This window comes from Puma concolor, chromosome E1 (assembly GCF_028749965.1).
Source record: "Puma concolor isolate L17-30 chromosome E1, mPumCon1.1.hap2, whole genome shotgun sequence".
NCBI lineage: Eukaryota > Metazoa > Chordata > Mammalia > Carnivora > Felidae > Puma > Puma concolor.
The window spans coordinates 39,558,251-39,585,041 of NC_141680.1; the positions used below are offsets into that span (position 1 = coordinate 39,558,251).

Below are 26,791 nucleotides of genomic sequence, written 5' to 3' on the forward strand. Positions count from 1 at the left end.
AGGGAGAGCTCAGGCGCAACAGCCGACAGCCACCGAAAGAAAAAGAAAGAGGGAAAATACGCGCGGAGCGAGCGAGCGACTGAGCGAGCGAAAAGCTCCCTACCAAGCCAGGCTTTGTTCCCTGAACCTAAGACTTTACCCGGCGGCGGGCGGCGGGCGGGCCGGGAGCGAGCGAGCGGAGGCGCGCGGCCATGGCTGCCGCGGCCGGGCAGGGGGGCCGGGGGGGCGGCGCGTGAGCGGGCGGCGCGGGGCGGGCGCGGGGCGGGCGGGCGCCCGCGATGTGCCACTCGGCGCCTCCCCCGCCGGGCCCGGGCTGTGCGGCGGCCGGGCGGCCCTGGTAGCCGGGCGCGCGGCGCGGAGGGGGCGAACCCGGCGCGCGGGTCTCATTGTTGCGGGGGGGGGGGGGCCCGTCGGGGCATGAGGGCGAGAGCACGGCGGGGGGGGCGGCCAGACAGAGCGAGCGAGGAGGAGGAGGAGGAGGACGCCGAGGAGGAGGAAGGAGGAGGCAAAGAAAAGAAGCGGCGGCGGCGGAGGAGGAGGAGGAGGGAGCGAGGAGGCGCGCGGCCCCCCGCTCCCTCCCTCCCCCCCTGACCCCCGACCCCCGCCGGCCGGCCCCCCGCCCCAGCCCCGGAGGGAGCTCATGGGAGTATGAAGGAGATGGTAGGAGGCTGCTGCGTATGTTCGGACGAGAGGGGCTGGGCCGAGAACCCGCTGGTCTACTGTGATGGGCACGCGTGCAGCGTGGCTGTCCACCAAGGTACGGGGGTGGCCCGCGGGGGGCGGCGGGACCCCGGGGGCGGCGCGAGCAGGGAGCCCCCGGCCGCGCCCTCCGGGGACCTCCTGGGGCTCGGGCGCCCCTCCCCCACCCCACCTGAAGGGAAGGGAGGCGTCAGGGGGCTCCCCCCGCCCGGTCCTGGAGGACCGGGTCAGGCATTGTTTTCTTGCCTATTGTTCCAGTCCCGCGCCCCCCACCCCAAGTTGAGGGAGTTTGGGGACAGACTAGGGGGCAGTGAGTGCACTCTCGGCGCCCCACACCGCCAGTGTCGGGGCTGCTGGGGGAATGTTTACCTGCGAGGTGTCCCCTCCCGCCCGGTTATTTTGGTCCCGGCTCCCGGAGGGAGAGGTCAAGGGGGGGTCATCCCCCCCTCCCGCTTCCGGATACTGGGAGGAGCGGAATTGGGAAGGGAGGAGAAGGGTCCCAGGGGAGAAGGGACTCCTAAAATCCTCCGGGAAGAGCTGCGGATAGGAGCGAGGTTGTGCAGGGGGCCGGGAAGAGAAGAGGGAGGTTTGGAGTTTCCCCCAACAGCACATGGTTCGGGAGTTAACTCCTTGAGGAGTCTTGCCGAGGGCGCAGGCTGGCATCTCCGGCTTGTCTGGCACAGCCAGCTGCCCCCCCCCCCCTTCCCGGGACAGCCCTTAATGCTATCGCTGCCCGCTCTTCCCGCCACTCTCCTATTGGTTACCTGCACTTGCACCTGCCCTTGGCCTTGCCTTTTGACCTGTACCTATTACAGTTACAGGCTTAAGATGAGGTCCCTGGACCCCCTACTTCCCCACCTCTTCTCTTACTGGCCCTTTAAGAAATGCCCCCCCCCTCCCCATAACAAAACGTGTTTGACTGTTGTAAATGTTGTCCCTCTGGTTTCCTCTATTCCTGATGATGAGGACTCTTCCCAGGCAGGAGTTGGGAAACAGGTCCAGAAAGAGCATGGGGTAGGGAGTCTTCTAGAAGTTTAAGGTCAAGGGCTCAGACTTCTCACCCCTGCCAGGAGTGTTTGGTTGTGTGGTTGAAGGCTGGCCATGTGCTGTGGGGCATTCCTTGTGGTCCTGCTGTCTAGTGAGTGACTCCAGACAGGGGAACAACAACCCCCCCCCCCCACGCAACCCTTAGAGTTACCCTCTTCCCCCAGTTGCTCTGGGAAAAACCAGGGCTGACTTGGCAATTCTTCTCCGCAACCCCCAGCTTGCTATGGCATCGTCCAGGTGCCAACGGGACCCTGGTTCTGCCGGAAATGTGAATCTCAGGAGCGAGCAGCCAGGGTGGTGAGTTTGAGACTCCCTCCCCACTTCTGTACACCTGAGCGTCTCCTCCCAGTTAAACTAGGGGACGCTGAGGCTGAGGCTGGGGTGGGACTGTCACACAGGACTTCCTGTTTCCTGCACATCTATCACCAACCCAGCTCTCCCGCAGCTCATCCTTCACTCTGCGCCACCTCCTGCACTGAGCTTTTTATTTTTGTTAGTTTGTTTGAACTTTTTATTATGGAAAGTTTCCAACATGTGCAAAAGTGGAGGGAATACTACAACGAACCTCCTGTCCCCATCACTCATCTCCGACAGTTACCACTCATGGGCAACCCCGTTTCTTCCAGATCCCTACACATCCCCCGTAGACAGCTTATTTCGTCCTGGGGCCCTCTGAGTGTGTTGAGGAAGGGCCCAGCTCAGCAGATCCCCCACTCCTTTTTGGAACCCCCCTCCAAATCCCTGTGCCCCCTTGCATTGGCAGAGGTGTGAGCTGTGCCCACACAAAGACGGGGCATTGAAGAGGACTGATAATGGAGGTGAGGGGGTCCCTGAGCCCCAGAGTTCATCGGTTGAGGTCAGCAAGGCCCCCTGAGCAGGGTCTGGGAAGTCAGGAGTGGACTGCAGGGGGGAGGGGGGCAGGGTGGGGATGGAGGTTGGAGTCTGATGGGAAGGCTGTGGAGGAGGGGACTGTCCGCAGTGTGGGGTTGTGAGGGGCCAGGGTCTGAGGCTTGCCATGGCAGCTGAGGCCAGCCCCCCGCCACCCCAGGCTGGGCCCACGTGGTATGTGCCCTCTACATCCCGGAGGTGCAGTTTGCCAACGTGCTCACCATGGAGCCCATCGTGCTGCAGTACGTGCCTCACGATCGCTTCAACAAGGTCAGCCGCCCGTGCCACGCCCTGTACCAACCCCCGCTCCGCGCCCCGGCCCACCGTCCTTGGGTCCCTCCATTTCTCTCTCTCCATCCAGTGTCCTTTGATTCTGTCCAGCCGAAGGGGGGACTCAGGAGGTGGGTAGGCACCTGCCACTGACTGGCACGTGCTTATGCTCTGGGGCTCAAAGTGAAGCAGTAGCCTCCCTTGCGGTAATACTGCACGGTCCAGTGGGTGGACCTTAGCAAGCAGTTCACTTGCTCATTGGCTGGACACGTTTTACTCAGTGCCTACTATGTGCCGAACCTGGGCTGAGGTACTCAAAACAGATGTGGTCCCTGCCCCATGGAACCCACACTTCTGTGTGGGAAGGCTGTAAATATCAATAAACAGGCAAATAAAAAAAAAAAACGCAGTTTGTGGTAAGTGCTGTGAAGAAAACAAACAAGGTACTGAAATAAATACCTTGTGGGGTGGGGGAGGGGGCACTTACATCAGATAAATCATCGGCACTTACATCAGATAAATCGGTCAGGGAAAGCGACATTTAGGCTGAGGCCAGCCTTGAGGAGGATGGGGTTCCAGGTCCAGGCAGAAGGAACAATGTGCAGAGTCCCAGAGGTGGGCATAAGCTCCCTGTGAGCAAGGCAGACATAGTCCCCGGCCTTACAGGGCTCCCCGCCCAAGGACGGTGCCATCCAATCTAGTCTCCACCGGCTACACGTGGTGATGTAAACTAATTGAAATTAAACACAATTTAAAATTCAACTCCTCAGTCACACGAGCCACCTGTCAGTTGTTCAGTAGTCTGTGTGGTTCGTGGCTACTGTATTGGACAGCAAGGTAGGGAAAATTTCCATCATCGCAAAATCTCCCACTGGATGGCACCGACCTAGGATCACGGGGGAGAGAATAGAGTGGAGGAGAAGACCAAGGGATCCCTCAGGTAGAAGGGAGGAGGGGACAATTGCACTGTGTCCTGCAGACCTGCTACATCTGCGAGGAGCAGGGCCGGGAGAGCAAGGCAGCCTCAGGAGCCTGTATGACCTGTAACCGCCACGGATGTCGGCAAGCTTTCCACGTCACCTGGTGAGACCCCTGCCCGTCCCGCACCCCCTCCAGGGTTCTCCGGGATCCCTGGCCGGCCGCACCGACCCACTCCGAGGTTTGCCATGGACAACTGTCTCTTTGGTGGTGATGGCGGTGATTTCGCCAGATGGTCTGGGCCTCACCCTAGCGGTGGTCCCGGAGGGTGGGGAGAAGGCGGCTGGTCTGGTCTGTGGCCACACCCTTCTCAGGCTGACCTTTTTCCGGTTAGTGCCCAAATGGCAGGCCTGCTGTGCGAGGAGGAAGTGCTGGAGGTAGACAACGTCAAGTACTGCGGCTACTGCAAATACCACTTCAGCAAAATGGTGAGTCTCCTCGGCCAGGGCACCAGTGGGTCAGTCAGCCATACCCTCTAAGTCAGCTTTAGAGGGTGTGGGCTCTGGGCCAGGCTGGTGCCTGGCACTGGTAGGACAAAGGTGGAAGGAACCCAGTGTCTGCCCCGAGGAGCATGCCACTGGATAAGGAACAGATTGAAGCCCAGCCCGAGGTGGGCGAAAGAGGGCTGAACCAGGCAGTCCGTTCCAGAAGACAAGGCTCAGACTCTGCCTGTCAGAGCCTGGGAGGTTTTAAGGAAGAGGCAGCATTTGAGCTGAGTGGAGGTGGAAGCAGTAAGAGCCGACATCCAAGGGGGTTACTGTGCCCCAGCCTCTGTCTCAGCTCTCTCCGTGTGTCATTTTACGTGGTCCTCCCCACAACCCGAAGAACTAGGTGTACCGTATCGTTCCAATTTACGGATGAGTAAACTAAGACCCACACTTAGGTTGTGCAACATCCCACAGCTAGTGTGTGGGAATCAGAACACACAGTTTGACTTGCAAGCTCCTTGGGGACCTGCCAAGCAAAGACAGAAAGAAATGAGTCCTAGGGGGAGGGACTGGCATAGGCAAAGTCCTGAGATGGAAAAGAGAACTTGTGAACAGAACACGGTGCTTGGTGAGGATGAGGCAGGAGATGACTGGACGCTCAGGCAGGGCCGGAGCGGGGCTTGCTTCTGCCCTAGGCTTCAGGAGCCCAAGGAGAGGCTGGAGGAGGGGTTCTATTCCATGTTTGTGGAGAGACCTGTATGTTCCAGAAACTAGGGGGTATCCTGGCAAGGGAGGCTGCAGCCGGACTGGGAATGCAGCTTGGACCTCACCCCCAGGCCACAGGCTCGTAAGCAGGAGGGTAACATGATCAGGTTTGTTTTTTAGGAAGATTGCCCTGGCAAGCCACTGTGAAGCTGGATCCGAAGGGCTGAGGCTGGCGGCTGGGAGACAGCTGTGAGAAGGGGGGGGGGGGCAGGGCTGGAGGGGTGAGGCTGGACTCTAGAATGATTTCTAGGTAGACAGGCTCACATGTGGGGATGGCTGAGAAGGAGGATTTCAGGGTACTATGTAGGATCCTGGCTCTCAGTGCTTGGACACCTGGGAATGCTATGAACAGGGGGTGCAGTGGCCTTCTGTAGGGTTGGCATGTCCTGTTCTGGCCTCGATAGTTCCATTTCATGCCCATCACCCCGGTGTAATTATTAATAGTTCCCCCTTTTGTTTTCAAAAGTATCCTGGTTTGGATCATAAATCATACAGTCACCTTGGTTTCAGGGTTCGATGATGACTTAGGACAAGGTAGGGAGCTCAGTGTGGCTAATAGGAGGTGCCAAATGGGGATGTTCGGTGTTGGTGGCTGTCTGTCCCCCAGGAAGGGTAGTGGTGGCAGGCCCAAGTATAGAAGGCTGGGCTGGAATCCTCAAGTGCCCAGCAGGACGTGGTGGGGCAAGGTGTGATGGAGTCCGTGAAGGGGAGAGTCTAGTGCTTGGCGAGGTAGGCGCAGTACCCACCACGGGGGAGCAACCGGGTGGGACGGAGCCTGCAATCAGTCCTTGGATTTGGCAGTTGGGAGGTAGTGGGTGACCTTAGAGGAAACACCTGCAAGTCTGGCACAGGTGAAGCTGTCAGGCAGGGGGCAGTCATCAGCAGTGAAGGGAAGGAGGCGGCAGGCCCTGGCTGGGGGGAGAGGCAGCACGAGGATCATGTATCTGGGTTTTTGCTGTTGCATATGTTTACTTCCCCCTTCTTAGGGGCATCAGGTCCTTTGGGATGGAAGGAACCACTGTGTTTGGTGGAGGGGGAGGGCCAGGATCAAGAGAGAAAGAGCTGATGGCTGGAGGGAAGTGTCTGGGCTGGTGGGGAGGAGGGGTATGGGGTTCAGGGGAGCAGGGACTCCCCATGAGGGCCCCCCTCTGTCCTCTACCCCAGAGAAAGAGGCAGACCTGGGCCATGACTCAGGCTGCCTGAGATGGGTCGAGAGGCACCCTGGAAAGAGGAGGGTGGAAAATAAGAGCCCCAGGTCCTCGTCCTACCTCCAGTGGTACCTTGCTGGGGCCAAGACGCCTCTAGCTCTTCTGGGCCTTGGCTGCTGAATCTGCATTGGATAAGCCAGCTTGGGAAGTGCTGGCATTTAAGGCTAGAGAATGCCTTTTGCTGAGCAGAGCATCACTGAAGATACAAGGTCCTTTTAGTGACAAGGCGGGTGGGAAGAACTGGCCCCCGGGATCATTTGACTTTCAGGAATCTTCTCCTAAGCTATCGAAAGGAGGGTTTGGCATTTCGTCTCTATTCTTTCCCCAGAAGACATCCCGGCATGCCAGCGGGGGCGGCGGAGGAGCAGGAGGCGGTGGTACAGGGGCAGGTGGCAGCGGCTTTATTGCTGGCCGGAGAAGCCGGTCAGCCTCTCCGTCCACCCAGCAGGAGAAGCACCCTTCCCACCATGAAAGGGGCCAGAAGAAGGTAAATAAATGTCTTCTTCCTCTCCCCCTCCTGCCCACACTTGCAAACACATAACTTTTTTAAGAAGCTACCACAAGGTGCCCCTGTGCCCCCTTCCTTCCTCTGGGGCCACTGAGGGCCAGCAGGAGGCTGAGAAAGTGACACAGGAGGGGCATGGAGGGTAAGATGAGGGCGTGGCTTCTCTGGGGCTCTCCGTATCTCCATGTCCTCCCCGTGACGTGACAGTGTCTCCCAAGCCCTCAACACATGGCCCTGCACGTTTGCAGACACCTCCACAGTCTAGCCGTGTCAGCCCAGTTTTGTATGTCCCCTCGCGCCATACATCACGGTGCACCCGGTCCCCAACCCTCTGCACGGCTCCACGCCCCAGGTGGACAGCCTCACAGGTACACGCTCATGTGTGTGGTGCTCTGTGTCCCTGGCGTGATAATGGGACAGGCTATTTTTAGCAAGCAGTGGGGATGAGGGGGAGGGGCTGTTGGCTCTCAGAGTGACCTGCCTGAGCCGATCTCCTCCAGCCCAAGTCCCCCAGTCCCTCCACAGGGGGAGATGATGCCCACAAAGCCCATCCCTGAGAGGCGACCCCTCTCCTCATGCACATGTCATGTTTATCCTCCCCCAGACTGTCCCCCACAACCTGTATCTGGTCACTTCTCCCTCCCCAGAGTCGAAAGGACAAAGAACGCCTTAAACAGAAGCACAAGAAGCGGCCTGAGTCACCCCCCAGCATCCACACCCCGCCTGTGGTCCCCACTGCTGACAAGGTACTGCTGCCCACACCCAGGAGGAACGGCCACGGTAGGGGAGGGAGGTACGCCGCGAGGGTCAGAGTGAGCCAGGGACTGTGGGCACTGCCTCAGCAGCTTCTGGTTAATGTGCCTCTACTGCCCACCCCACCCCACCCCACCCCTCTCCATTCCCCTATTCTAGCCCAGCGGGTGCCTGTGCTCCTCAGCCCCACCAACCACTGACCAACCAGGAGGGTAGGGGTGGGGTGGGGTGGGGGGTGCTGCCCTGCCGGCTGGCTGCCAGATGTTTACATCTGCCTCTGTCCAGACAGAGCCTCAGCCCTGGGCTGTTGTCTGCGGGCACCATACTCAAGCTGGTTCTCCCAAGCTCTGGGGCCCATTTCCCCAGAGATAGGCAGAGAGGACCCCTTCGCTTTCCCCCCTCCCCCACATCAGGACCCTGCCCAGAGCCTGGCTCCCAACCGAAATCCATGGTGGCATGGGGCAGGCCCATGGACAGCACCCCAAAACCCCCACTCTTCCCACCCTTCCCAGGGCTTGGTATGTCAGGCCTGTCTCCAGAAATGGGCAACATCTGGAGGAGCAACCGGCAGGCCCTACCCGAGGCTAGGGAGTCGCTAATCCAAGCCAGAGCAGCCCTTCCTTCCCTTCCTTCCAGCCACCGCCCCCCACAACCCACCCACCCACAGAAGGAGCACAGGGGCCTGGAGAAAAGCTGCTTCTTCCTGTCACCACTATGACCCACTCACCTCCACCTGCCTTAGGAGGTTGGCGGAGCTCTGGGCATCTTAGCAGGAGGCTCAGGTGTCAGGTTTCCAGGGTGATGTTGTGGCAACTGTCCCTCCCGGTAACCCCCTCCCAGCCTGCTTTCCAGGGCTCACCTGGAAAAGCTTGTCATTCCTGCCCTCTGACCTTTCCCTGGGGCCTTTACGCAGGTGGAAATATGGCCAGAGATATGGGAGTCCCCAGTGGCCAGCTGTCCCCTTGGACATGTAGGAGCGTTCTGCCCATCCCCCTCCACCCACCCCAGCATTTCAGCTACCCCTCCCCCTAGCCCCTCTCCTCCCTTGCTCTCAGAACCACATCTGGCTCCCTTCAGAACTCCAGCTGTTGAAAAGAACAAAGAGGAAGACAGAGACCAGGCCTCCACCCAGGGAAGGGTGGCTCTCATCGCCCTATCCATCCTTCCTCTAGCATTTGTTCATGTACTAAATACCTGGTCTCTACCAGGAGGAAACGCACCATCCCTGGCGGTAATACGAAGCCTTAACTCACTCACTCACCACATGCCAATGTCACTTCTAGAACAGGGGGATGGAAGGAGTACGTGGGGATTATTAGCTCATTTAATCCTTAAAGTAATCCAGTGAATTAGGTGTTTTGTTTTTTTTTTTTTAACCTTGTCCAATAAATGAAGAAGCTGAGGCACAGAGAAGTTAAGTAATTTACCTAAGAGCACACAGCTAGTAAGTGGTGGAGTGGCAGTCTTGAGGGCCTGTACTCTTAACCTACCACAGGACACTGTCTCTGCGGTATAATAATAGCAGCCACTGGCATCAGAGCCATCATCATTATTGACCCCGTACTACGTATCTGGCTCTGTGCTCCTCGTGACTCTCCAAAGAGGCATAGTTGGTCTTGTAAGGACACAAGCTCAGCGAGGTTGAGAGACCGAATAACGTAACAGCAGTCGATGGTAGAGCCCACGAGGCTCATAGCCAGCTCTGCCTGACCCCAGAGCCCATGTTCCTCCAGCCAGTACCCTGCTGCCCTCAGAGGGGTTGCTGGAAGCCTCGGACACGGGGACTGTGTATTTCAGAACAGTGTGGCAACTGTTGACGTGGCTGATGTGAGTGCACAGAGCTCTGGAACTAAGGGACGAGAGTGACTGGGTCCACCCCAGGGATCCAGGTGGCCCCATGGAAGAATTTCATGAACTTCCAAGTTGAATTGGGAAGGATGAGAAGTTTTCCAGGGACAGCGAAGCCAGGCTGTCCTGGCAGAGGGCTGGGCACTGCGAGCTCAGGTGGTTTAGGAGGGGCACAAGCGTGGCCAGGAAATGGGGTATCTGCTGGGCTGCAGCTCAGGGTGTGCGGGGAGGGCAGGGTGGTGACTGGAGGCCTCAAGGATGGGGCCGGGGCAGTGGTCCCTCTCCCCAGCACAGGCCCATCCAAGTCCAGCCCTCTTGGCACCACTAAGCGTTTCTTGAAAGGATGAATGATCAGATGGGCACATCAGTACAGGCTTGGGGACTATTTTCACTCTCCTCTGCCTCAGGTGAAGGATAGACCAACTCCTCTCTCCTCACACCCACTTCCCTGTTCTGAGCTCCCCACCCACAAGTCCTTTCCAAAGCAAACTTGGGCTCTCCCTGTAGAGCCTGAGCCCTGTGTTCTCCTGCCCCACTTCCGGGTTTGGGTGAGCAGGGACAGCGGGCCTTGAGCCTTCCCTCTCCTCCTTTCTCAGGTCCCCTCCTCAGCCTCCTCCTCCTCCCACCATGAGGCCAGCACTCAGGAGACCTCTGAGAGCAGCAGGGACTCGAAGGGGAAAAAGTCTTCCAGCCATAGCCTGAGTCACAAGGGGAAGAAACTGAGCAGTGGGAAAGGTGTGAGCAGTTTCACCTCCGCCTCTTCCTCCTCCTCCTCTTCCTCCTCCTCTTCCTCCTCCTCTGGGGGGCCCTTCCAGCCTGCAGGTGAGTGTGGGCATCCTGGAGGAAGCTGGGGGTGGGACAGCCTTCAGCCAGCCCAGAGCTTCTCTAGCAGGGGCCTCTGCATACTGGTTTGCATCTCATTTGCTTCTTAAATTGGTTAAAGATGGGAGATCCCCACCAAATGACTCCTCTCCAACCCCCACCCCCCCAGCCGGTCCCTCTCAGGTCCCACTCCTCTGCTGCCCTAACAGTATGCACTTGTTATCCCCTTGTGCCATAAGGTGCCATTTTTACAGTGTCAACACTAATGATCTCCTATAATCTCTACAGTACAGTGAGATCAGTTAGGCAGGAGTTCTTCTCCTTCTCTTTTATCACATGTGGGAAAGCCGGAGCTGGGGACCCTCATCCCAAGACATAGAGACAGCGGCAGAGCTGGGACAGGAACGGTGGCTTCCCCAATCCCTGCCCAGAGCTCTCTCCAGCTAGTGCCCTTGGGAGTGGGGTGGGAGGGACATGGGGCCCAGCTGTAACTCCGTTTTCCCTCTGTGCAGTCTCGTCCCTGCAGAGCTCTCCCGACTTTTCGGCATTCCCCAAGTTGGAGCAGCCAGAGGAGGACAAGTACTCCAAGCCCGCAGCCCCCACCCCTTCGGCTCCCCCCTCTCCCTCAGCCCCTGAGCCCCCCAAGGCTGATCTCTTTGAGCAGAAGGTGGTCTTCTCTGGCTTTGGGCCCATCATGCGCTTCTCCACCACCACCTCCAGCTCGGGCCGGGCCCGGGCCCCGTCCCCTGGAGACTATAAGTCTCCCCACGTGTCGGGGTCCGGGGCCTCAGCAGCCACCCACAAGCGGATGCCCACACTGAGTGCTGCCCCTGCACCTGCTGAGGAGACCCCCGAGACAGGCCTGAAGGAGAAGAAGCACAAAGCTAGCAAGAGGAGCCGACATGGACCAGGACGTCCCAAGGGCAGCCGGAACAAGGAGGGGGCTGGGGGTCCAGCTGCTCCCTCGCTGCCCAGTGCCCAGCTGGCTGGCTTTACTGCCACTGCTGCTTCACCCTTCTCCGGAGGTTCCCTGGTCAGCTCTGGCCTGGGTGGTCTGGCTTCCCGCACCTTTGGGCCTTCAGGGAGCCTTCCCAGCCTGAGCCTGGAGTCTCCCCTGCTAGGGGCAGGTTAGTGACCCTTGGACATCTCAGGGCCCAGCCAGTCTAGTGAGGGAACAGAGGCATAAACATGCAGTGAGAGGGAAATGATAGAAACTGCTCCAAAAGACAGAGATAAAGGAGGGAAGAGATAGTCACCTCCAAGACACTCCCCCATACCCATCATCTGCAGGCTTGTAGTGAGAGAGTTTGGGGTAGACTGCCAACAGGACCTACCTAATAGAAAAGCCAGGACTCCCCCAGGTCTGGGCAGGGCAGTCTAATAAGCAGGTACATCAAGCAGACGTCACAGGCAGATGTGACATCTTTGTAGCGAGAGCATTAGACTGCTGTGTGTGGCCAGACCCAGGGGAGTGTTCTCTCTGGGGAGGGGCTGCCCCAGCCACCTGGTGGAGGAAGGGCGAGGGGGAATGGTGACTAAGCTTCCCTCTGTGTCCTCCTTCTGCCTGTAGGCATCTACACCAGTAATAAGGACCCCATCTCCCACGGCGGCAGTGGTGGAATGCTGCGAGCTGTCTGCAGCACCCCCCTCTCCTCCAGCCTGCTGGGGCCCCCAGGGACCTCGGCCCTGCCCCGCCTCAGCCGCTCCCCATTCACCAGCACCCTCCCCTCCTCCTCTGCTTCTATCTCCACCACTCAGGTGAGGCCTTACTCCTGGGCTCCTCCATCCCTAGACATGTGGGGGACAGGCTGCCTAGGGCCCCAGGTCTCCATGGGAGAGATTGAGAATGTCTTCCTCTCACTGGCCCTCTCTCCTCCCCAGTACACCTACCTGATCCCCTCCTCCCCCGACACAGTTGTGCCCTAGATCCAAGAATAACCACCAGGCTGGACTATACCTCCTTTCCCTCAGGTGTTTTCTCTGGCTGGCTCTACCTTTAGCCTTCCTTCTACCCACATCTTTGGAACCCCCATGGGTGCCGTTAACCCCCTCCTCACCCAGGCCGAGAGCAGCCACACAGGTACGTGTCTCTGATCCCATTCCCCTTTCTTCCCAAAGACCAAAGGGGCACCTGTCACCTGCATGTCACCCCAGAAAGGATGGGAGGGCTTTCTGGCTGCCCCCTCCCTCTGGCCGTTGCCCACCCTGAAAAAAAAAATCCACACACAGCAAACCAGGGTATACTTTCACGTTAAAATCCCCTGATGGGACGGGTAGGACCTGGCAGAATTAATTACTACTGCTCCATCTCACAGAAGAAAAAGGCTTAATGACTTGCTCAAGGCAGTTCAAGTAGAGAAGGGCAGAGCTGGAGCTCAATTCTGGTCCTGACTTCAAGCCCCGTTCTCTGGTCACTGCAGCGTAATTCCCCGCTGGCCTCTTAGTAAGTCCTTGGGATGGGCGTCTAGGGAGTCCACTAGCTGGGCAACCTGCTCTCCGGGTATTTAGGAGTTAAGGGGGAGGATCACAAGCGCCCCTCCCTCTCCCGGGAGAGTTGTCCCAGCCCCAGAGAGCTGATTGGCACAGAGACACCACCTGGCCGGTTAGGGGGCGGAGCCTACCTCCCGGCCGCCAGTTCAGGTAAACTTTCTAAAAGGGGCCGAATCCGACTCCAGAATTAATGACCCGACAGCGCAGGGTGACTACCTTTTCCAAACCGCACATTGGAATTCTGTGGCCCAACAAAAAGGTTTGGCAACCCAACTTGTGAGTTTATGAATGTGAAAAGTCGCACAAAACTATAATAGCTACAGTTATTACGGGCTTGCTGCAGGACAGCTAACACTTCACATTTATTACCTTATTGTTAGTCTTCATCACAACCAATTCAGAGATATTAGTTTCAGGCCCAAGGTCACATAGCAAGTATCGGGCCCAAGTTCAATCCAAGACTGTGTAGACCCCGAATTTCTATAACCCTGAAAACACCAGGAAAGAAATTGGGAGGGGGTTCCAAAAGAAGCCAGGCAGCGGCCGCCTTTGTGCCTAGAGAAAGGGGAAGAGACCAGATCCCTTGGCTGTGCCTCCCAAGGGGCCAGGTTTCTAAGCCAGGGCTACCAGCGTCTTAAGAGCTAGAACTGCCAGTCTGGGGTTGGGGGAGATGCTGGGGGAAAGGGGTGTGCGGTAAAGTCCCAGATCCCGCACCACTTCCCAGGCGGGGACCGTGAGGCCGACGGCACCCCTTCCCCGCTGATCCCTGCTCCCCTTCTCCTTCCAAGAGCCAGACCTGGAGGACTGCAGCTTCCGGTGTCGGGGGACCTCCCCCCAGGAGAGTCTGTCTTCCATGTGAGGGAGGGGGCGGCGGCTTGGGGGAGGGGCTGGGAGCGGGGCTGGAGGGACACTGAGGGGAGGAGAGGGCGGAGAGAAGGGCGCCAGGAGAGGGTGGGGTCCAAAAGGGGACGACTGGAACCCCTGAGGGAGGAGGAGGGAGGCAGGAGTGGGGACGTGAGGTAAGCCTGACCCTGGTTTTCTCTTCTGACCCCAGGTCCCCCATCAGCAGCCTCCCCGCACTCTTTGACCAGACAGCGTCTGCATCCTGCGGGGGCAGCCAATTAGACCCAGCAGCCCCCGGAACAACTAACATGGAGCAGCTGTTGGAGAAGCAGGGCGACGGCGAGGCCGGTGTCAACAGTGAGGAGGGGTGCAGCCGGGCTGGGAGACCTGCCCTAGGACCCCCAGACTCGGTCACCTTTTTCTCCGAGGTCCCCAGACCTTTTAAGATTCCGCATTTGGCCCCGCCTCGGCCTTAACTCTTGGCTACCCGGGCCTGATCTGTATTTAACCTTTGCTAGGCCCCGCACCTGGACCCGCCACCTGTGCACCCCGCCTTCGGCCCCCGCGGCCTCCTGGCCCTTACCTTCCTATGCTCCAACTTCCTCCGGCCTCCACAACCCTTATCACAGCTTCTACCCGCGAACCTCAGGCCCCGCCCCCAGTCCTCACACCTCCGGCTCCCGAGGTCCCGCCTCTCCGAGCTCACCCAAGTCTCGCCGGCAGGCGCCTTGCCTTCTCTTTTTAGGTCTCAGACCGATTTCCTCCTCCAGGCCCCGCCCTCCAGGCCCCGCCTCCGGTTCTCTCGTCCCGCCCCCAGGCCTGGCCTCCCGTTTCCAGGCCTGCGGGCTCAGGCGCTCTCACCCTCTCTCCGCAGTCGTGGAGATGCTGAAGGCACTGCACGCGCTGCAGAAGGAAAACCAGCGGCTTCAGGAACAGATTCTGAGCCTGACGGCCAAGAAGGAGCGGCTGCAGATTCTCAACGTGCAGCTCTCTGTGCCCTTCCCCGCCCTGCCTGCCGCCCTGCCTGCCGCCAACGGCCCAGTCCCTGGGCCCTATGGCCTGCCTCCCCAAGGTAAGGGGACTCCCACCCAGTCTGGGAGTAGGGGCCTCTGCTGGGCGATGCGACGTGGCCCTGATTCCAGCCCTTGACCTCCTTCCCTGCTCCCCTCCCTCAGCCGGCAGCAGCGATTCCTTAAGCACCAGCAAGAGCCCCCCGGGGAAGAACAGCCTTGGCCTGGACAACTCTCTGTCCACGTCTTCCGAGGTGGGCGCCGCGGGGAGAGGCAAGGGGGGGCAGGAGGGGAAGCGCCAGGGCCTTCTGGTCTCATCTCCACCCTACAGCTATTGGAGGCTGGGCAGTGAAGTGATTGGCCGAGCAATTGGTTGACTGATCCGTTCATTCCTTCAATAAATAATGATTATGAAGTGCCTACTTTTGATGCCAGGCACTGGCTACGCAATCAGTGAGCAAAATGGACGCAGTCCTGCTCCTGAAGGTAGACTGTAAATCCAAGAAAATGATAATCACGAACCAGGAAAGGGGCTAAAATGGAAATAATTTGAGGGTGGTGAGGAAGAGTGGGGGTGGGGTCCTTCTGGAGTTATGAGGTGGTTAGGGAAGGCCCCTGAGAAGTATTTGCGAAGGGCTTATCACAGTGCCTCACACAAAACAATCCCTGTGTAATTGGTGGGGGTTGGGGTACCGGTCGCTATTGTTATGTGGTGGTTGCTACTGGAATCGAACTGGCTTCTTAACATACTTGCGCAATCACCGTCATCATCATAGCGAATATTAATGACAGACTCGCTCTCTGAAATCACGTCCTGTGCTGAGGCTTTCAAAGCATTGGCTTGTTTAGCCCTCACAATAACCTTGTGGAGTAGGGACTGCCATCACCCCCACATTGTGAGTAAACTAACACAGAAGCCAGTGAAGCCATTGAATTGTGGACCATAGAGTTTGAACCTGAGCCTTTCACTCCAGCCACTGCTCTCCTGCCTGCAGAGTTAACAGAGCCTGTCTAAGAATCAATGGCTTCACCCATGTGTGGGAATAACGAGATGGTACAGGTCACACATTGAACCCTGGCTCTGGTTCGCTAGATGGCCACCACCATCGTCACTGTTCATGATTAAACCAGGATTGCAAGGGGTGCTGGGCCCCCAGGAAGTGATTTGTAAACGTGATTTGTGAAGGACTCTTTGGATTCTTAGCCTTTATCCCTGGGCCTTGCTTCTCTCTCCTGGGTGGCTCTGCTGGGTGAGGTGGAGGGGGGCTGTGCTCTGTGAGAATGCTGGTGGGTGCTGGGCCGGGGGCCAGAGAGGTCATGCTGGCCCCCTGCCCCTCTGACCCCTCCCTTCCCCCTCCCTCCCCAGGACCCACACTCAGGCTGCCCCAGCCGCAGCAGCTCGTCGCTGTCCTTCCACAGCACGCCCCCACCGCTGCCCCTGCTCCAGCAGAGCCCTGCTACTCTGCCCCTGGCCCTGCCCGGGGCCCCTGCCCCGCTCCCGCCCCAGCCGCAGAACGGGCTGGGTCGGGCACCGGGGGCAGCGGGACTGGGGGCCATGCCCATGGCTGAGGGGCTGTTGGGGGGGCTGGCGGGCAGCGGGGCCCTGCCCCTCAATGGGCTCCTGGGGGGGTTGAATGGGGCTGCCGCCCCCAACCCTGCGGGCTTGAGCCAGGCTGGCGGGGCCCCCACGCTGCAGCTGCCAGGTTGTCTTAACAGGTGAGGGAGAGCTCAGCCTGGGGAAGGGAACGGGGAGGCTGGCTCTGGGAGGGACTCCCCCAAACACCCACAGTCCCCCTTAAAGGAAAAATGTTCTCCAGTCTCACAAGGTATAGAATCTAGTCACTTCTTGGTCCCAGGTACTCCCCAGATGTTAGATGTGAGTGCCCTCTGGATGGTAGCTCTCCAGGGACAAAGTCGCCGGTTTCTTTCTTGCACCCCCAATCTTGATTTCCCTTTTGGGAAAGCTCTTCCATCTGACTTGTATCCCTCCCAGGGCAGTATCTGAACTCGCTCTGTTTCTCTTTAGCCCTCCAAAACCGCAACATCCCTGCCTTTCTCCACCTGGGTCTGAGGGAGTCCGGGAACTTGGCGGGGAGGGGGGAGGCATATGTCCCTGCCCCTTTCCATAGTGTGTGTTTTGTCCCCCTGTCTCAGCCTAACCGAGCAGCAGAGACATCTCCTGCAGCAGCAAGAGCAGCAGCTTCAGCAGCTCCAACAGCTCCTGGCCTCCCCACAGCTGACCCCGGTAATGCCCGCCCCTCCCAGCCTGCTCCAGCTCCGTAGGGGGGGCCCATGTCAGGGGCTGGGCCAGCCTGGGCCAGGCCAGCATAGAAGGAGGGAGGGCAGCCCCAGGCTGGGCCCCTGTGGGACATGTGGGGGCAAAGGGGATGAGGGTTGCTCTCAGGCCCCTGGGCATTGCGGAAGGGGTGCTCCAGTGGCCCCAGATAACATCCTAGTGACAAGGTCTGGAGGGTGGTGGGTCCTCAGTTACTGAGCATTTCCAATCCCAGCCCCAAGGATCTTCAGGGGGATCTTCAGGGTCTGTGGCTGAGCAGGTGACACCCTCTCAACCAGAGCAGCCCCTTTTGGGTCTGTCTTACATGCTGGGTTCTGCTAAGATTTCCTGTGGAGAAAAGGAGTTCTTCCTTTTAAAAAGGAGAGAGTTGAAAAAATAGAAAACATAATCATTTTCCCTTAAAGAAACATTAGAAAGATACACAGGAAACCAATTCAGCTGGTTACCTATAGGGGCCCAATGGGAACAGGGGTGGGGGCAAGATCTCTTAAGGTAAACCTTGATATTTTGTTTTGGTTTTTGGAACACTGAAAATGCCTTGCCTATTTAAAGCAAAAATAAATGAGTCTTAAATGAAACAAAACAAAACAAAACAAAAGGTGGGGGGGCTGGAATACTATTGACCTAGCTTAGTTATATCTCAGCTTGGGGTCGTGCCACCCCTAGGGCATTTGTGGTTGTCATAACAACAGGAACTGATTCAGTGAGGGGGTGGGGCCAAGGATGTTAAACATCCTCCAGCACTTGGCCAGTAGTGCCCCAGTTGCCAAACACTGATGGCAGTGACTGCTTTCTGATCCAGATGGGAAGATTTGAGTCCCCAGGTAGGGAGATGGAAACAGAAACTTGACGGTCCCCCAGGTCTCCTTCCTCATAGTTCCAGGGTGATGGGATGGGGCCTGGGCCAAGCAGGGCAAGCTAGCCCTGGGGACCACTGGCCCATGAGTGGTGTGGCCCCCTTGCAGGAACACCAGACTGTTGTCTACCAGATGATCCAGCAGATCCAGCAGAAGCGGGAGCTGCAGCGGCTGCAGATGGCCGGGGGCTCCCAGCTGCCCATGGCCAGCCTGCTGGCAGGAAGCTCCACCCCGTTGCTGTCCGCGGGCACCCCTGGCCTGCTGCCCACGGCGTCTGCCCCACCTCTGCTGCCCGCCGGAGCCCTGGTGGCTCCCTCGCTTGGCAACAACACGAGTCTCATGGCTGCAGCAGCTGCGGCCGCAGCAGTAGCAGCAGCGGGCGGACCTCCAGTCCTCACTGCCCAGACCAACCCCTTCCTCAGCCTGTCGGGGGCGGACGGCAGTGGTCCCAAAGGAGGGGTGAGTAGGGGGCCCAAGGCCGTCCTCCTGTCTCCCTTCTCCGGGATGGGCAGAGGTGGAACATCAGAAGGTACATCATTAGATGTGTCATCAGGAGGAAGGAAACTACCCCTAGGCCAGCAAAGTGCCCTGCCCCAGACCCCAGGGCCTGGGCTAGATCCACGATAAACTCTGAGCATGGGCTAACAGAAAAAGGACCAATTAGAAAATAGTGTTCCTCTGGGAAGACCAGTTAGAAAAGTCTGTTTCCTCTCTTGAGTGGACCAGTTAGAAAAAGATGATGCTCTGGGTGGCCCATTTGGAGAAAGGTCCTCTCTTTTTCCTCTTAAGGTATACAGGCAGAGCCCAGGGTGCTGGTATTGGCTGGAACTTACCTGCTTAGCTGGGTGCCCTTGTGCAGGGCAACTTGCCCCCCCTCCCCGCTTCCCCCCCCTCCCACACACACGAACACCCACGAAATAAAGAACACGTTAGCCCAAGAGCCCAGGGCAGGGGCTTCAGCGGGGCTCCCTCACTGTACCCTACAACAGCTTCCTTGACCCAGGCAGCTGTTCTCAACTGGGTGTTAGGACCAGACACCTCCTAAACCCCCAGCCTCCCTTCCTCTCTTTCCAGACCGCTGACAAAGGAACCTCAGCCAACCAGGAAAAAGGCTAAATCCACCCAGCCCCTCCTGACCCCCAGATGGAGGGGGCAGATCTTGGCCTGAGGGGTCCTAGCCTGGAGCAGGCACCTGCACCCAGACACTGGAGAGCCTCAGCGCAGATCATGTGCCGAGGCCTGGGGAGTGTGGGGTGCTCCTGGTGCCGAGGACTGAGACGGAGAGGGATGCCCCTTCCATTGGCCCCCTCTCCCTCTGCACTGACCCCTTTGTGAGGGGCTCAGAGGGAGGACAGGCTCCAAGCCCACCTAGGAGCCCCCACTCTCAGCAAATGTTTTGAGGTCCTCCAAGAGCAAAGTGGGCCATGGCATAAGTGGGGGGTTGGTTGGACCTTCCACATAAAATGGATCAGCACTTGAGTGGGGAGAGGCGGGGAGGGATAGGCCCTGGGCCTGCCCCTGCGCGGAAGTCTCTTATGAAAGGAATAGTCCTGCTTTACCTGCAGTTTCTTCCCAACTTGGGCAGGTGGCAGAAGAGATCCCTTGGACTGTGTCTCACCGGTCCCTTGCCCCTGCACCCCAACAAGGGTTACAAGCTGAGCTTGTAAAAGCCCACACACTAGGGAGCTGAGGAAGGGGCAGGATGGCATCAAACTCAGCCCAGGCCTCCCCACCTCTCTGGAGCCCCCAGTGACGGGCTGGGGAAGGGCAGGGGAGGAGGCCCAGCCCCCTTTAGTGCCCTGTCCCTTGTTTGCACTATTGGATTTAGGAGTGCGGAGGGTGGGAAGATGGAGCTGCCTGACTCAGAGAGCGTGTGCCTGTGAGCCTGTGCATGTGTGTCTGCGTGCGTGTGTGTATGTGTGTGTGTGTGCTCGCGTCTGTCTGTCTGACTCCCCCTGGACCTGGGGCAGCCGAGGGCAGGGATAGGAGCAGTGCTCAGATGAGGCGGCACCAGAAGGGGGCTCCCAGCTTCTGTTTGCACCCTCCCCACCTCACCAACTTTGGTCCCTTTCTGGGGCGTGAATGGTTAACAAAACCAGAACAGTACTCCAATATTGGAGAGTAACCGGGGGCTGGGGGCTTTGAATCAGGGTAATATCCTGCCTTCCCTCCCCCAGACCCCACATGGTCTCAGTGCCCCCTCAAACCTCCCCTCTCCCCCCCCCCCCCCCCCCCGCCGCTGATGGTCTGTCCTGCTTCCCTGGCACGAAGGGAGTCCCAGGGATGGGGGGATGGGGCAAAGAGGGGGGGGTAAAGTGCCACTTCCTTTAGTGAAAACCTCCCTCCCTGAATTAGCCAGCTTGCTCCCCTGCACCCTACCCCCACTCCTGCCCCCACCGACCAGGGGAGCCTTCAGCTTGAGCTGACCTGACAACTGTCCCTTCACCCACCAGCTATTCCCCCCCTCAGGGTGTGGGGGCAATTCTCACCTTAAAGAGCCCCCACCTGCTCAGAGCCTTTGGTGGCAAAGGCTGAGTGAGGGGCCAGTAGGGCAGCCAGGAGAGAAGGGCAAGGGTGAAGCCTGTGTCTGTGTTTCAGTTGCACTGGGGTTGGAGCCAGGAGAAGGCTTTTCCAGCTTTCCCTGAAGCTCATGTCTCGTCAGTGTTTGCATGTGTGGATTTTTTTGTGTGTGTTTCCGTTTGGGTTTTTGTTGTTGTTGGTTTTTTTTTTTTTTTTTAAATAAAGAAAAGAAGATGTGTATATTTTTGGCAACGACAGAAACGTAGTGCAGATATATTTTTGCCTGTGCTGCTCAACTGGTTTTTTTCTGATACTGAAAATAATATTAATATTCCTGTTGATAAGACTTTGTAAGATGTTAGGGAGCTGATAAAGGAGGGGGTGGGTGGGAATCCTTCAGAGGCAATTTCTTAGGCACTTGCAAGGGCTTGGGGGGAGGGGGGAAGGCAGTTGTGATGACCTCAGAAATACTCACTTTTTATTAATGCTAAATATCAATTAGGAAGAAACGATAGAATTCAGCATTTTATTCATCTTCATCTATTAAGCTCTCTAATTCCCTGCCCCCGAACCCCTGAAAAGAAAAATAACCTTCAGAGGTTCTTAGAAGAGTTGCCCATTCACACTCACACCCTTGCCCAAGGCCGGCCCTCTAAGAACTGAAGTCAACTTCTGTTCTGGATGCTGAGGAAAGTAAACCCGCTCCAAGGCTGCTGGGGCAGAGAGTGAGAGGTCCCTATGATTTAGTGCACTGGAACCAAGACCTCCCCCCTCCCTCCCAGCACCCGAGAGTCTGGGGTTCTCATCTCCAAGAGTCTTTTGTTTTCCAGCTTTCCCCAGGCTGGGGTGCAGCACCAGGTAGGTTAGATTTGAAGAAGGGACCCAGGCTGGGTATGGATTGCTGTTGTCCCTCAGTTTGGGACAGAGGGGCATGAGAGAGAGAGTACATTTCCTTCTTCGGAGGGAGCTTTATAAGAAAGTTCTGGAGAGCTTCAGGGTCCCAATGCAGGGGGAATGGCTATACTGACCTCACCCTCCTTTCCCAGCCTTGGTCCCTTTTTCCAGGACGAATTTGGATGGGGAGTGGGAAAAAGACACAGATTTGTATATCTCTACCTAGCAGAGCGAAAGGATGTGGTTTGCAGGGCGGAAATGAAGTCTGAAAATGCATGAGCAGAGCTTCGTGTGTAATCACGCTCAGTGTGGAGGTGTGAGGGCTGTGCATGCAGAACCCCTGTCCAGCTCCGAAGTCACGACTGGTGCATGAATGTCACAGCTGGAAGGGACCTGTCTTTAGGGGTGGTTTGAGCCAGTTCCTTGCTTCACAGGTGATAGCTCCAAGCCTAGGAGGGGCAGGGGCTCGGGGCAGAGCCAGGACCAGCCCTCAGGACCCAGGCCTCCTGGTCCTGGGCTCTCTTGCCCCCCACTGCACCACCTCCATGTGGCTGTCTGTCTGTCCCTGTGTGTGTGAGTGCAGGGCTGTGCCCAGGTGGGAGGGTATCTATGTAGCACTGATTGTCTTAGCTCAGAGCTGATGGATCCTTTCCATAGACAATGACACTTTAAAGATTGCTTTTTTTTTTTTTTTTTTTTTAAGTTTTTCCTATTTGTGTGTGTCTTCCCCTCAGGCTCCTGGGTCTGCTGCTGCCTCCTGGTGCCCTAACCTTGAGGTCAAGAGCACCCCACCCATTCCTGTACTGAGGGCTAGGGAAGTACTCCTGGGGAAGGCCTAGGCAAGTGAGGGGAGCCAGAGCCAGGGGCCAGCTCTGAGAAAGGGTAACCTCCACACTTCCCTTTCCCCCCTGAGCTGGAAATGCAGACAACTTTTCAGAGGCACGGGCTCCCCTTGGCCAACTTCGAGCATCTTCCCTGGTGAGCGGTGGGCCAAAGTTAGGAGTAGGCAGCTTGCTCCCAATTTTCCTCTATCTCAATGTATTTTTCCTGGGGAGAGGTGCCCAGAGGGATTAAGGTCCCTTCAGTGGGGAATGTGGAGGGGGCAGGGCACAGTACCCTGGCTCCCTCCAGTCACATCAATCTGGAATCAAAGTGTGTCCAGCTCCCGACCACTTTGACTTGATCTACTGAAAAGTTGGGGACTGAGGGGTGCCTTCATTGTCCTTTGTTCACTTCCTCCAGCCCAACTTGGGACTCAGGTGGCAGGACTGGAGACCCAAACCCTGACTCCCAGCCCCATTTCCCTCTGTCCATCCCAGCCTGTCTCAATGTAGCAGACCCTTCCTAGGGGAGCAGGGAGGGGAAGCCAGAGTTTGCAAACCCAGGGGCTCCTTTTACATTCTTTCTAGAACCTCCTTTATATCCTCAGCCCAAAAGGCAATGCCCCCTCCTTTCACTTCCGAGCCTGGAATTGTGCATAACCCGGATCTTGTATCTTTGTATAACGGATGTTATTTGTACGAAGGGCAGTTCGTAAACAGCACTTGTTCTTTTAATAAAAGAATGTTTTACAAAAAAAAAAAATCCAAAGACCCCTGCATTGTCTGGCTTTATTGAAGGGAAAGGGAGGGGCGTGCCAACTGTGGGAACCTCGGGAGGGAGGCGGGGGCGGGGGGGGGGGGGTCGGTTCCATTTGTCTAAGCACTTAGAGTGAGTAGTTCGCGCACCGGTATGCTCCAAAGACCCAAATACCTGTGCCCACCCACAGGGACGTGATGTGTACGCCTGGGCCAGGCGGGAATCTGTTGAAAAAGCAGGTTCCCTGGGTGAGGAGACGGAGCCGCTGCCTCGGCCTTCTCCAGAGAGGCCGGCTCCCGGGAGGTCCCCGCCCACACGGGGACGCCAGGAAGGCGGAGGCGAAGCTCCCCGCCGGTGGCTCCGCGCGCACGCAGCAACCGGAGCGGACGCCGGGACGGCCCCCGCCACACGCCCCCGGGGGGGCCGGGGAGGCTGCGGGGCGGGGGTGGGAGTGGGGGGAGGGCGGCCTGGCTTCCGGCGGCGGCGGGCACCGGACCGCGCAGGCCCCGGCCCCCACCCTCGCGGAGCCCCGCGGCGTCTTCCGGGCCGCGGCGGGCTGGGCCGGTCGGGAGGGCGGGAGCGAGAGGTGACCCGGGCGCGGGGCGGAGCCGGCGCGGCGCAGCGGCGGGGACCGGCATGGGTGGCGTGGGGGCGCCCCTGCGGCCCGCGGCCTGGGTGAGCACCCCGAGCCCGCGCCGCCGGCCGCCTGCCCACCCCCGCCCCTTCGCCCCTTCGCCCCTCCAGGGCCCCGCCCCGCTGTCCCGCGGCTGCGCGTCCCCAAGTCCCGCTTCGCCTGGCGCCTTGCGGCCCTCTCCCGCTGAGCGCAGGCTGGGTGCCCCCCGCACCTTCCAGCAACTCCACTTCCTGTCTTGTGACCCCTTTTTCTTACTCTCTTATTTCTGCTACCTCCCCCTTCCCCCGCCAGGTCCTGTCGTCCCTCCCAGATGACCCTTTTGGAAGTCCAACGCTTTCCACTTTTTCTTTCTTTTCTTTTTGTGTGTTTCCAAACCACCGTCTAGTCATGCCTACATACCTTGCAGACGCTGAATCAGAGGCGGGGCGTCTCCTCCTGGCTGGTAAGTACCCAGTTTCCCCTTGCCTCTGCCCAAGTCCCCCCAGTCCCAGAGACCCTAAAACTAGAGATCAGAGAAGGAACGAGAGAGTCGGCCCTGTTTCCCTGACTCCAACCTCAGAAAGCCCTGACTGTAGCCACCTTCCCACTGGCTCAGGGGAGGTAGGGTGACCAGAGGGCACAGGGCAGGGAGCCAGGCTTCCACGCTGGGAACAGCAGCGCCTGATAAACACAGCCCCAGGTGCAGGTGACCCTGCTTAGGCTGGCAGGATCCTGGCCCTTCCCTTCCTAGTCCCCAAGTGGGAGCCTGGAGTTGAAAGGAAGGTAGCTGGGCCCAGAAGCCAGCTGGAGCGCCTACATGGGCTTGAAATCTCTTCCCTGTCTGGAGCTCAGGGTCCTTATGGTGTCCTGTGGGAACCTGGGGGAATGTCCTTGTGGGGTGGCATCAGATCAGCATCTTGCAGAGGAAGCCTGCCCTAAGCCACTGGGAAACTGGACAAGTCCAAAGGCAGGAAAGTGCTTGCTGGGCATGGGGCTGACCCCAAGCCCTTCATCTTCCCTTGCCGCAGGCCCGATGGTTCCCTAAAACGCCAGCCAAGTCCGTGGTGGCCTTGAAGACACCCATTAGGGTGGAGCTGGTGGCTGGGAAAACCTACAGGTGGTGTGTGTGTGGCCGCAGCAAGCAGCAGGTGAGAGACCCCTACCCCCTGTCATTAACATATGACACCCCTGGTTGGGACAGCAGGTATCTCCTGGGAGCTCCTGCCCAAGACCTTCCTCTTCCTCCCCCCCTCCCCCCGCCCACCCACACACACACAAAAAGGGAGGCTGGGGGTGAAAGAATGCTGTCTGGCCAGCACCACCACCCACAGCCCTGAGCTCCCTGTTCTCTGTATCCACTGTTTGACACAAGGCCAGAGAGAAACTCAGTCTCTCTTGAGTTCTGAGAGGGCTCTGCCCTCTTCTGGTGCGACCCCTCGGAGGCGTGGTCTGGACTCCCCGCTCATAGGAGAGAGTCTGGGTTGTCTTTCTCCCCCTCTCTTCCCCCTTCCAGGAAGCATCTGAGCCAAAGGTTCCCAGGCTTTGGACCCCAACATTGGGAAGACCCCCAGGTGCCCCTTGCCAGTGTCTTCTGCAAAGCCTCTAGTGATGGGGCTTCCTTGGTCGCCTTGCCTGCCCTCACCTTCCTCTCCCTTCCGCCCCAGGAGCCTTCCTTCCAGCAGGAACCTGACCCACATTCTTAGCCTCTGAGCCCCTTTCCTTCCTAAACTGAGCTCTGAACTGTGCGCCTCCAAGCGGTGTCATGTGGTGCCCCAGCCCAGGGTCCCAAGTCCTACTTTGCCACTCTCTTGACCCTGAGCGGGTCCTCGTGAGGGTGGAGCAGCTCTAGGGAATGCCAACCATAGTGTGGCCTAGCACAGCCTGGCACTCTGCCTTCTTGGCTTTTGCCCTCTGGGACAGGTTGCTGGGTTTTATTTGTATACTTCTCTCATCTCGTCTCCTACCCTACCTTGACCTCAAGGTCAGGAGGCCTGCCTAACTAACTAGCAAGTCAAGGCAGGCCTCAGTTTCCATTACCCAGTCTCTGCTTGAGCAGCTTTCGGAAGGATGGGAAATATATTCCTACAACAGGCAGCCAGTTCCCCGTGGGACATCCCCTTCCTCCCTGTAACATCCACTCCCTGTAACGTGTGCCCATGTTTCCTGGAGCCGAACAAAACTGATACCCCAGTCTTAAAGCGTTGTACATGGCAGGCTGTCTCCCACACGGAGAAGTTTTTACCCATAGAATATGTGGATGGAAATGAATTTCACGAGCCGGTGGAGACCCCGAGACATTTTACTTTATTATTTTTTTAAGTTTACTTATTTTGAGAGAGAGTTGAGTGAGTGAGCACACAAGCTGGGGAGGGGCAGAGAGCGAAGGAGAGATGGAGAATCCCAAGCAAGCTCCATGCTGTGTGGGGCTCGAACTCTCGAACCTTGAGATCATGACCTGAGCCGAAACCAAGAGTTGGGACACTTAAGCGACTGAGCCACCCAAACTCCCCATCAGAGATGTTTTAGAAAAACCTATCAGTGGGGTTTTAACTGCTCAGTCGGTTAAGCGTCGGACTTCAGTTCAGGTCATCATCTCACAGTTTGTGAGTTCGAGCCCTGCATCGGGGGAATTTGAGCTCCGAATTGGGTAAGTTTGAGCCCCGCTTCTCTCTCTCTCTCCCCCTTTCTGCCCCCCCCCCCACTTGTGCCCCATCTCTCTCTCAAAAATTAAATAAATAAATAAACCTTCAAAAATCAAAAAACCTATCAGTGCTGTTTCACCTTGAAAATTCTGCCCTTTTATCCTGGCCCTCTGGATCCCCCAGAGACTAATGCATTAAAGACTCATACTTAACCTAACGCTTCCTACAGGCAAAATGCAAAAGAACCATTATTTGTTTTACTGCCTAGGGACTGCTCTCCTATTACCTTCACACTGCAGATGAAGGAGGTAAAACTAGGGGGCCCAGGCAGTCTCATTCAGGAGCCTGAGCCCTAAACACTGTGCGCTATTCAGCCCAGCAGGTGGGGTTGTGTCTCTAACTTGTCTTTCCCTTACCAGCCCTTCTGTGATGGCTCCCACTTCTTCCAACGCACTGGCCTATCCCCACTCAAGTTCAAGGCCCAGGAGACCCGTGTAGTGGCCCTCTGTACCTGCAAGGCCACCCAGAAACCCCCGTACTGCGATGGCACTCACAGGAGTGAGCGGGTGCAGAAGGCAGAAGTGGGCTCCCCGCTCTGAGGGCGTGGCTCCCAGGCCTCTGACAGGTACCCCGTTTGTGGGGAAGGAAACTGCTGAACCCAAGAAGGGACCACCCAGGGACCCCAGTACCCACTGCTGGCTTGTGAAGGGCTTGCTCCCAATTCCTGAGGTCTCTTGGGCAGCTGGGGAACATGCCCCTGGTTCAACGCCTGCTGGTGAAAATGGCATTAAACAGAATACCCACCCAGAAATGGTGCTCCTGTGGTCGCTGGCGTGA

General features: G+C 57.9%; 1 protein-coding gene across 8 annotated transcripts; it reads left to right on the plus strand.

The window, feature by feature from the left end:
* The first annotated feature begins 452 nt into the window (after positions 1-452).
* Positions 453-26,765, plus strand: LOC112854035 (protein AF-17). Of its 8 annotated transcripts, none has more exons than XM_086687160.1 (22): positions 458-757; positions 1,964-2,043; positions 2,510-2,564; positions 2,795-2,904; positions 3,884-3,987; positions 4,217-4,310; positions 6,612-6,770; positions 7,436-7,534; positions 9,986-10,124; positions 10,724-11,338; positions 11,782-11,969; positions 12,183-12,291; positions 13,490-13,556; positions 13,756-13,901; positions 14,419-14,616; positions 14,720-14,808; positions 15,921-16,270; positions 16,709-16,799; positions 17,816-18,166; positions 23,719-23,775; positions 24,341-24,460; positions 26,374-26,765. In XM_086687160.1, the coding sequence occupies exons 1-22, from the start codon at positions 649-651 to the stop codon at positions 26,551-26,553; spliced, it is 3,510 nt and encodes a 1,169-aa protein (XP_086543286.1). In that variant the 5' UTR covers positions 458-648; the 3' UTR covers positions 26,554-26,765. The 8 variants fall into 8 exon arrangements, 7 of the variants coding, with proteins under 7 accessions (XP_086543288.1, XP_086543287.1, XP_086543289.1 ...); XM_086687159.1 differs by having other exon boundaries at positions 6,615-6,770; positions 9,986-10,211; XM_086687158.1 differs by having other exon boundaries at positions 459-757; positions 9,986-10,211.
* Positions 26,766-26,791: the final 26 nt, after the last annotated feature.

Excerpts from the sequence above, each read along its gene's own strand:
- LOC112854035 (XM_086687158.1), top strand. The coding sequence starts at position 649 with ATGAAGGAGATGGTAGGAGGCTGCTGCGTATGTTCGGACGAGAGGGGC. Across the intron at positions 7,535-9,985 it reads TGGTCCCCACTGCTGACAAG|GTCCCCTCCTCAGCCTCCTC; the intron begins GTACTGCTGCCC and ends CTCCTTTCTCAG. Across the intron at positions 12,292-13,489 it reads GGCCGAGAGCAGCCACACAG|AGCCAGACCTGGAGGACTGC; the intron begins GTACGTGTCTCT and ends TCTCCTTCCAAG.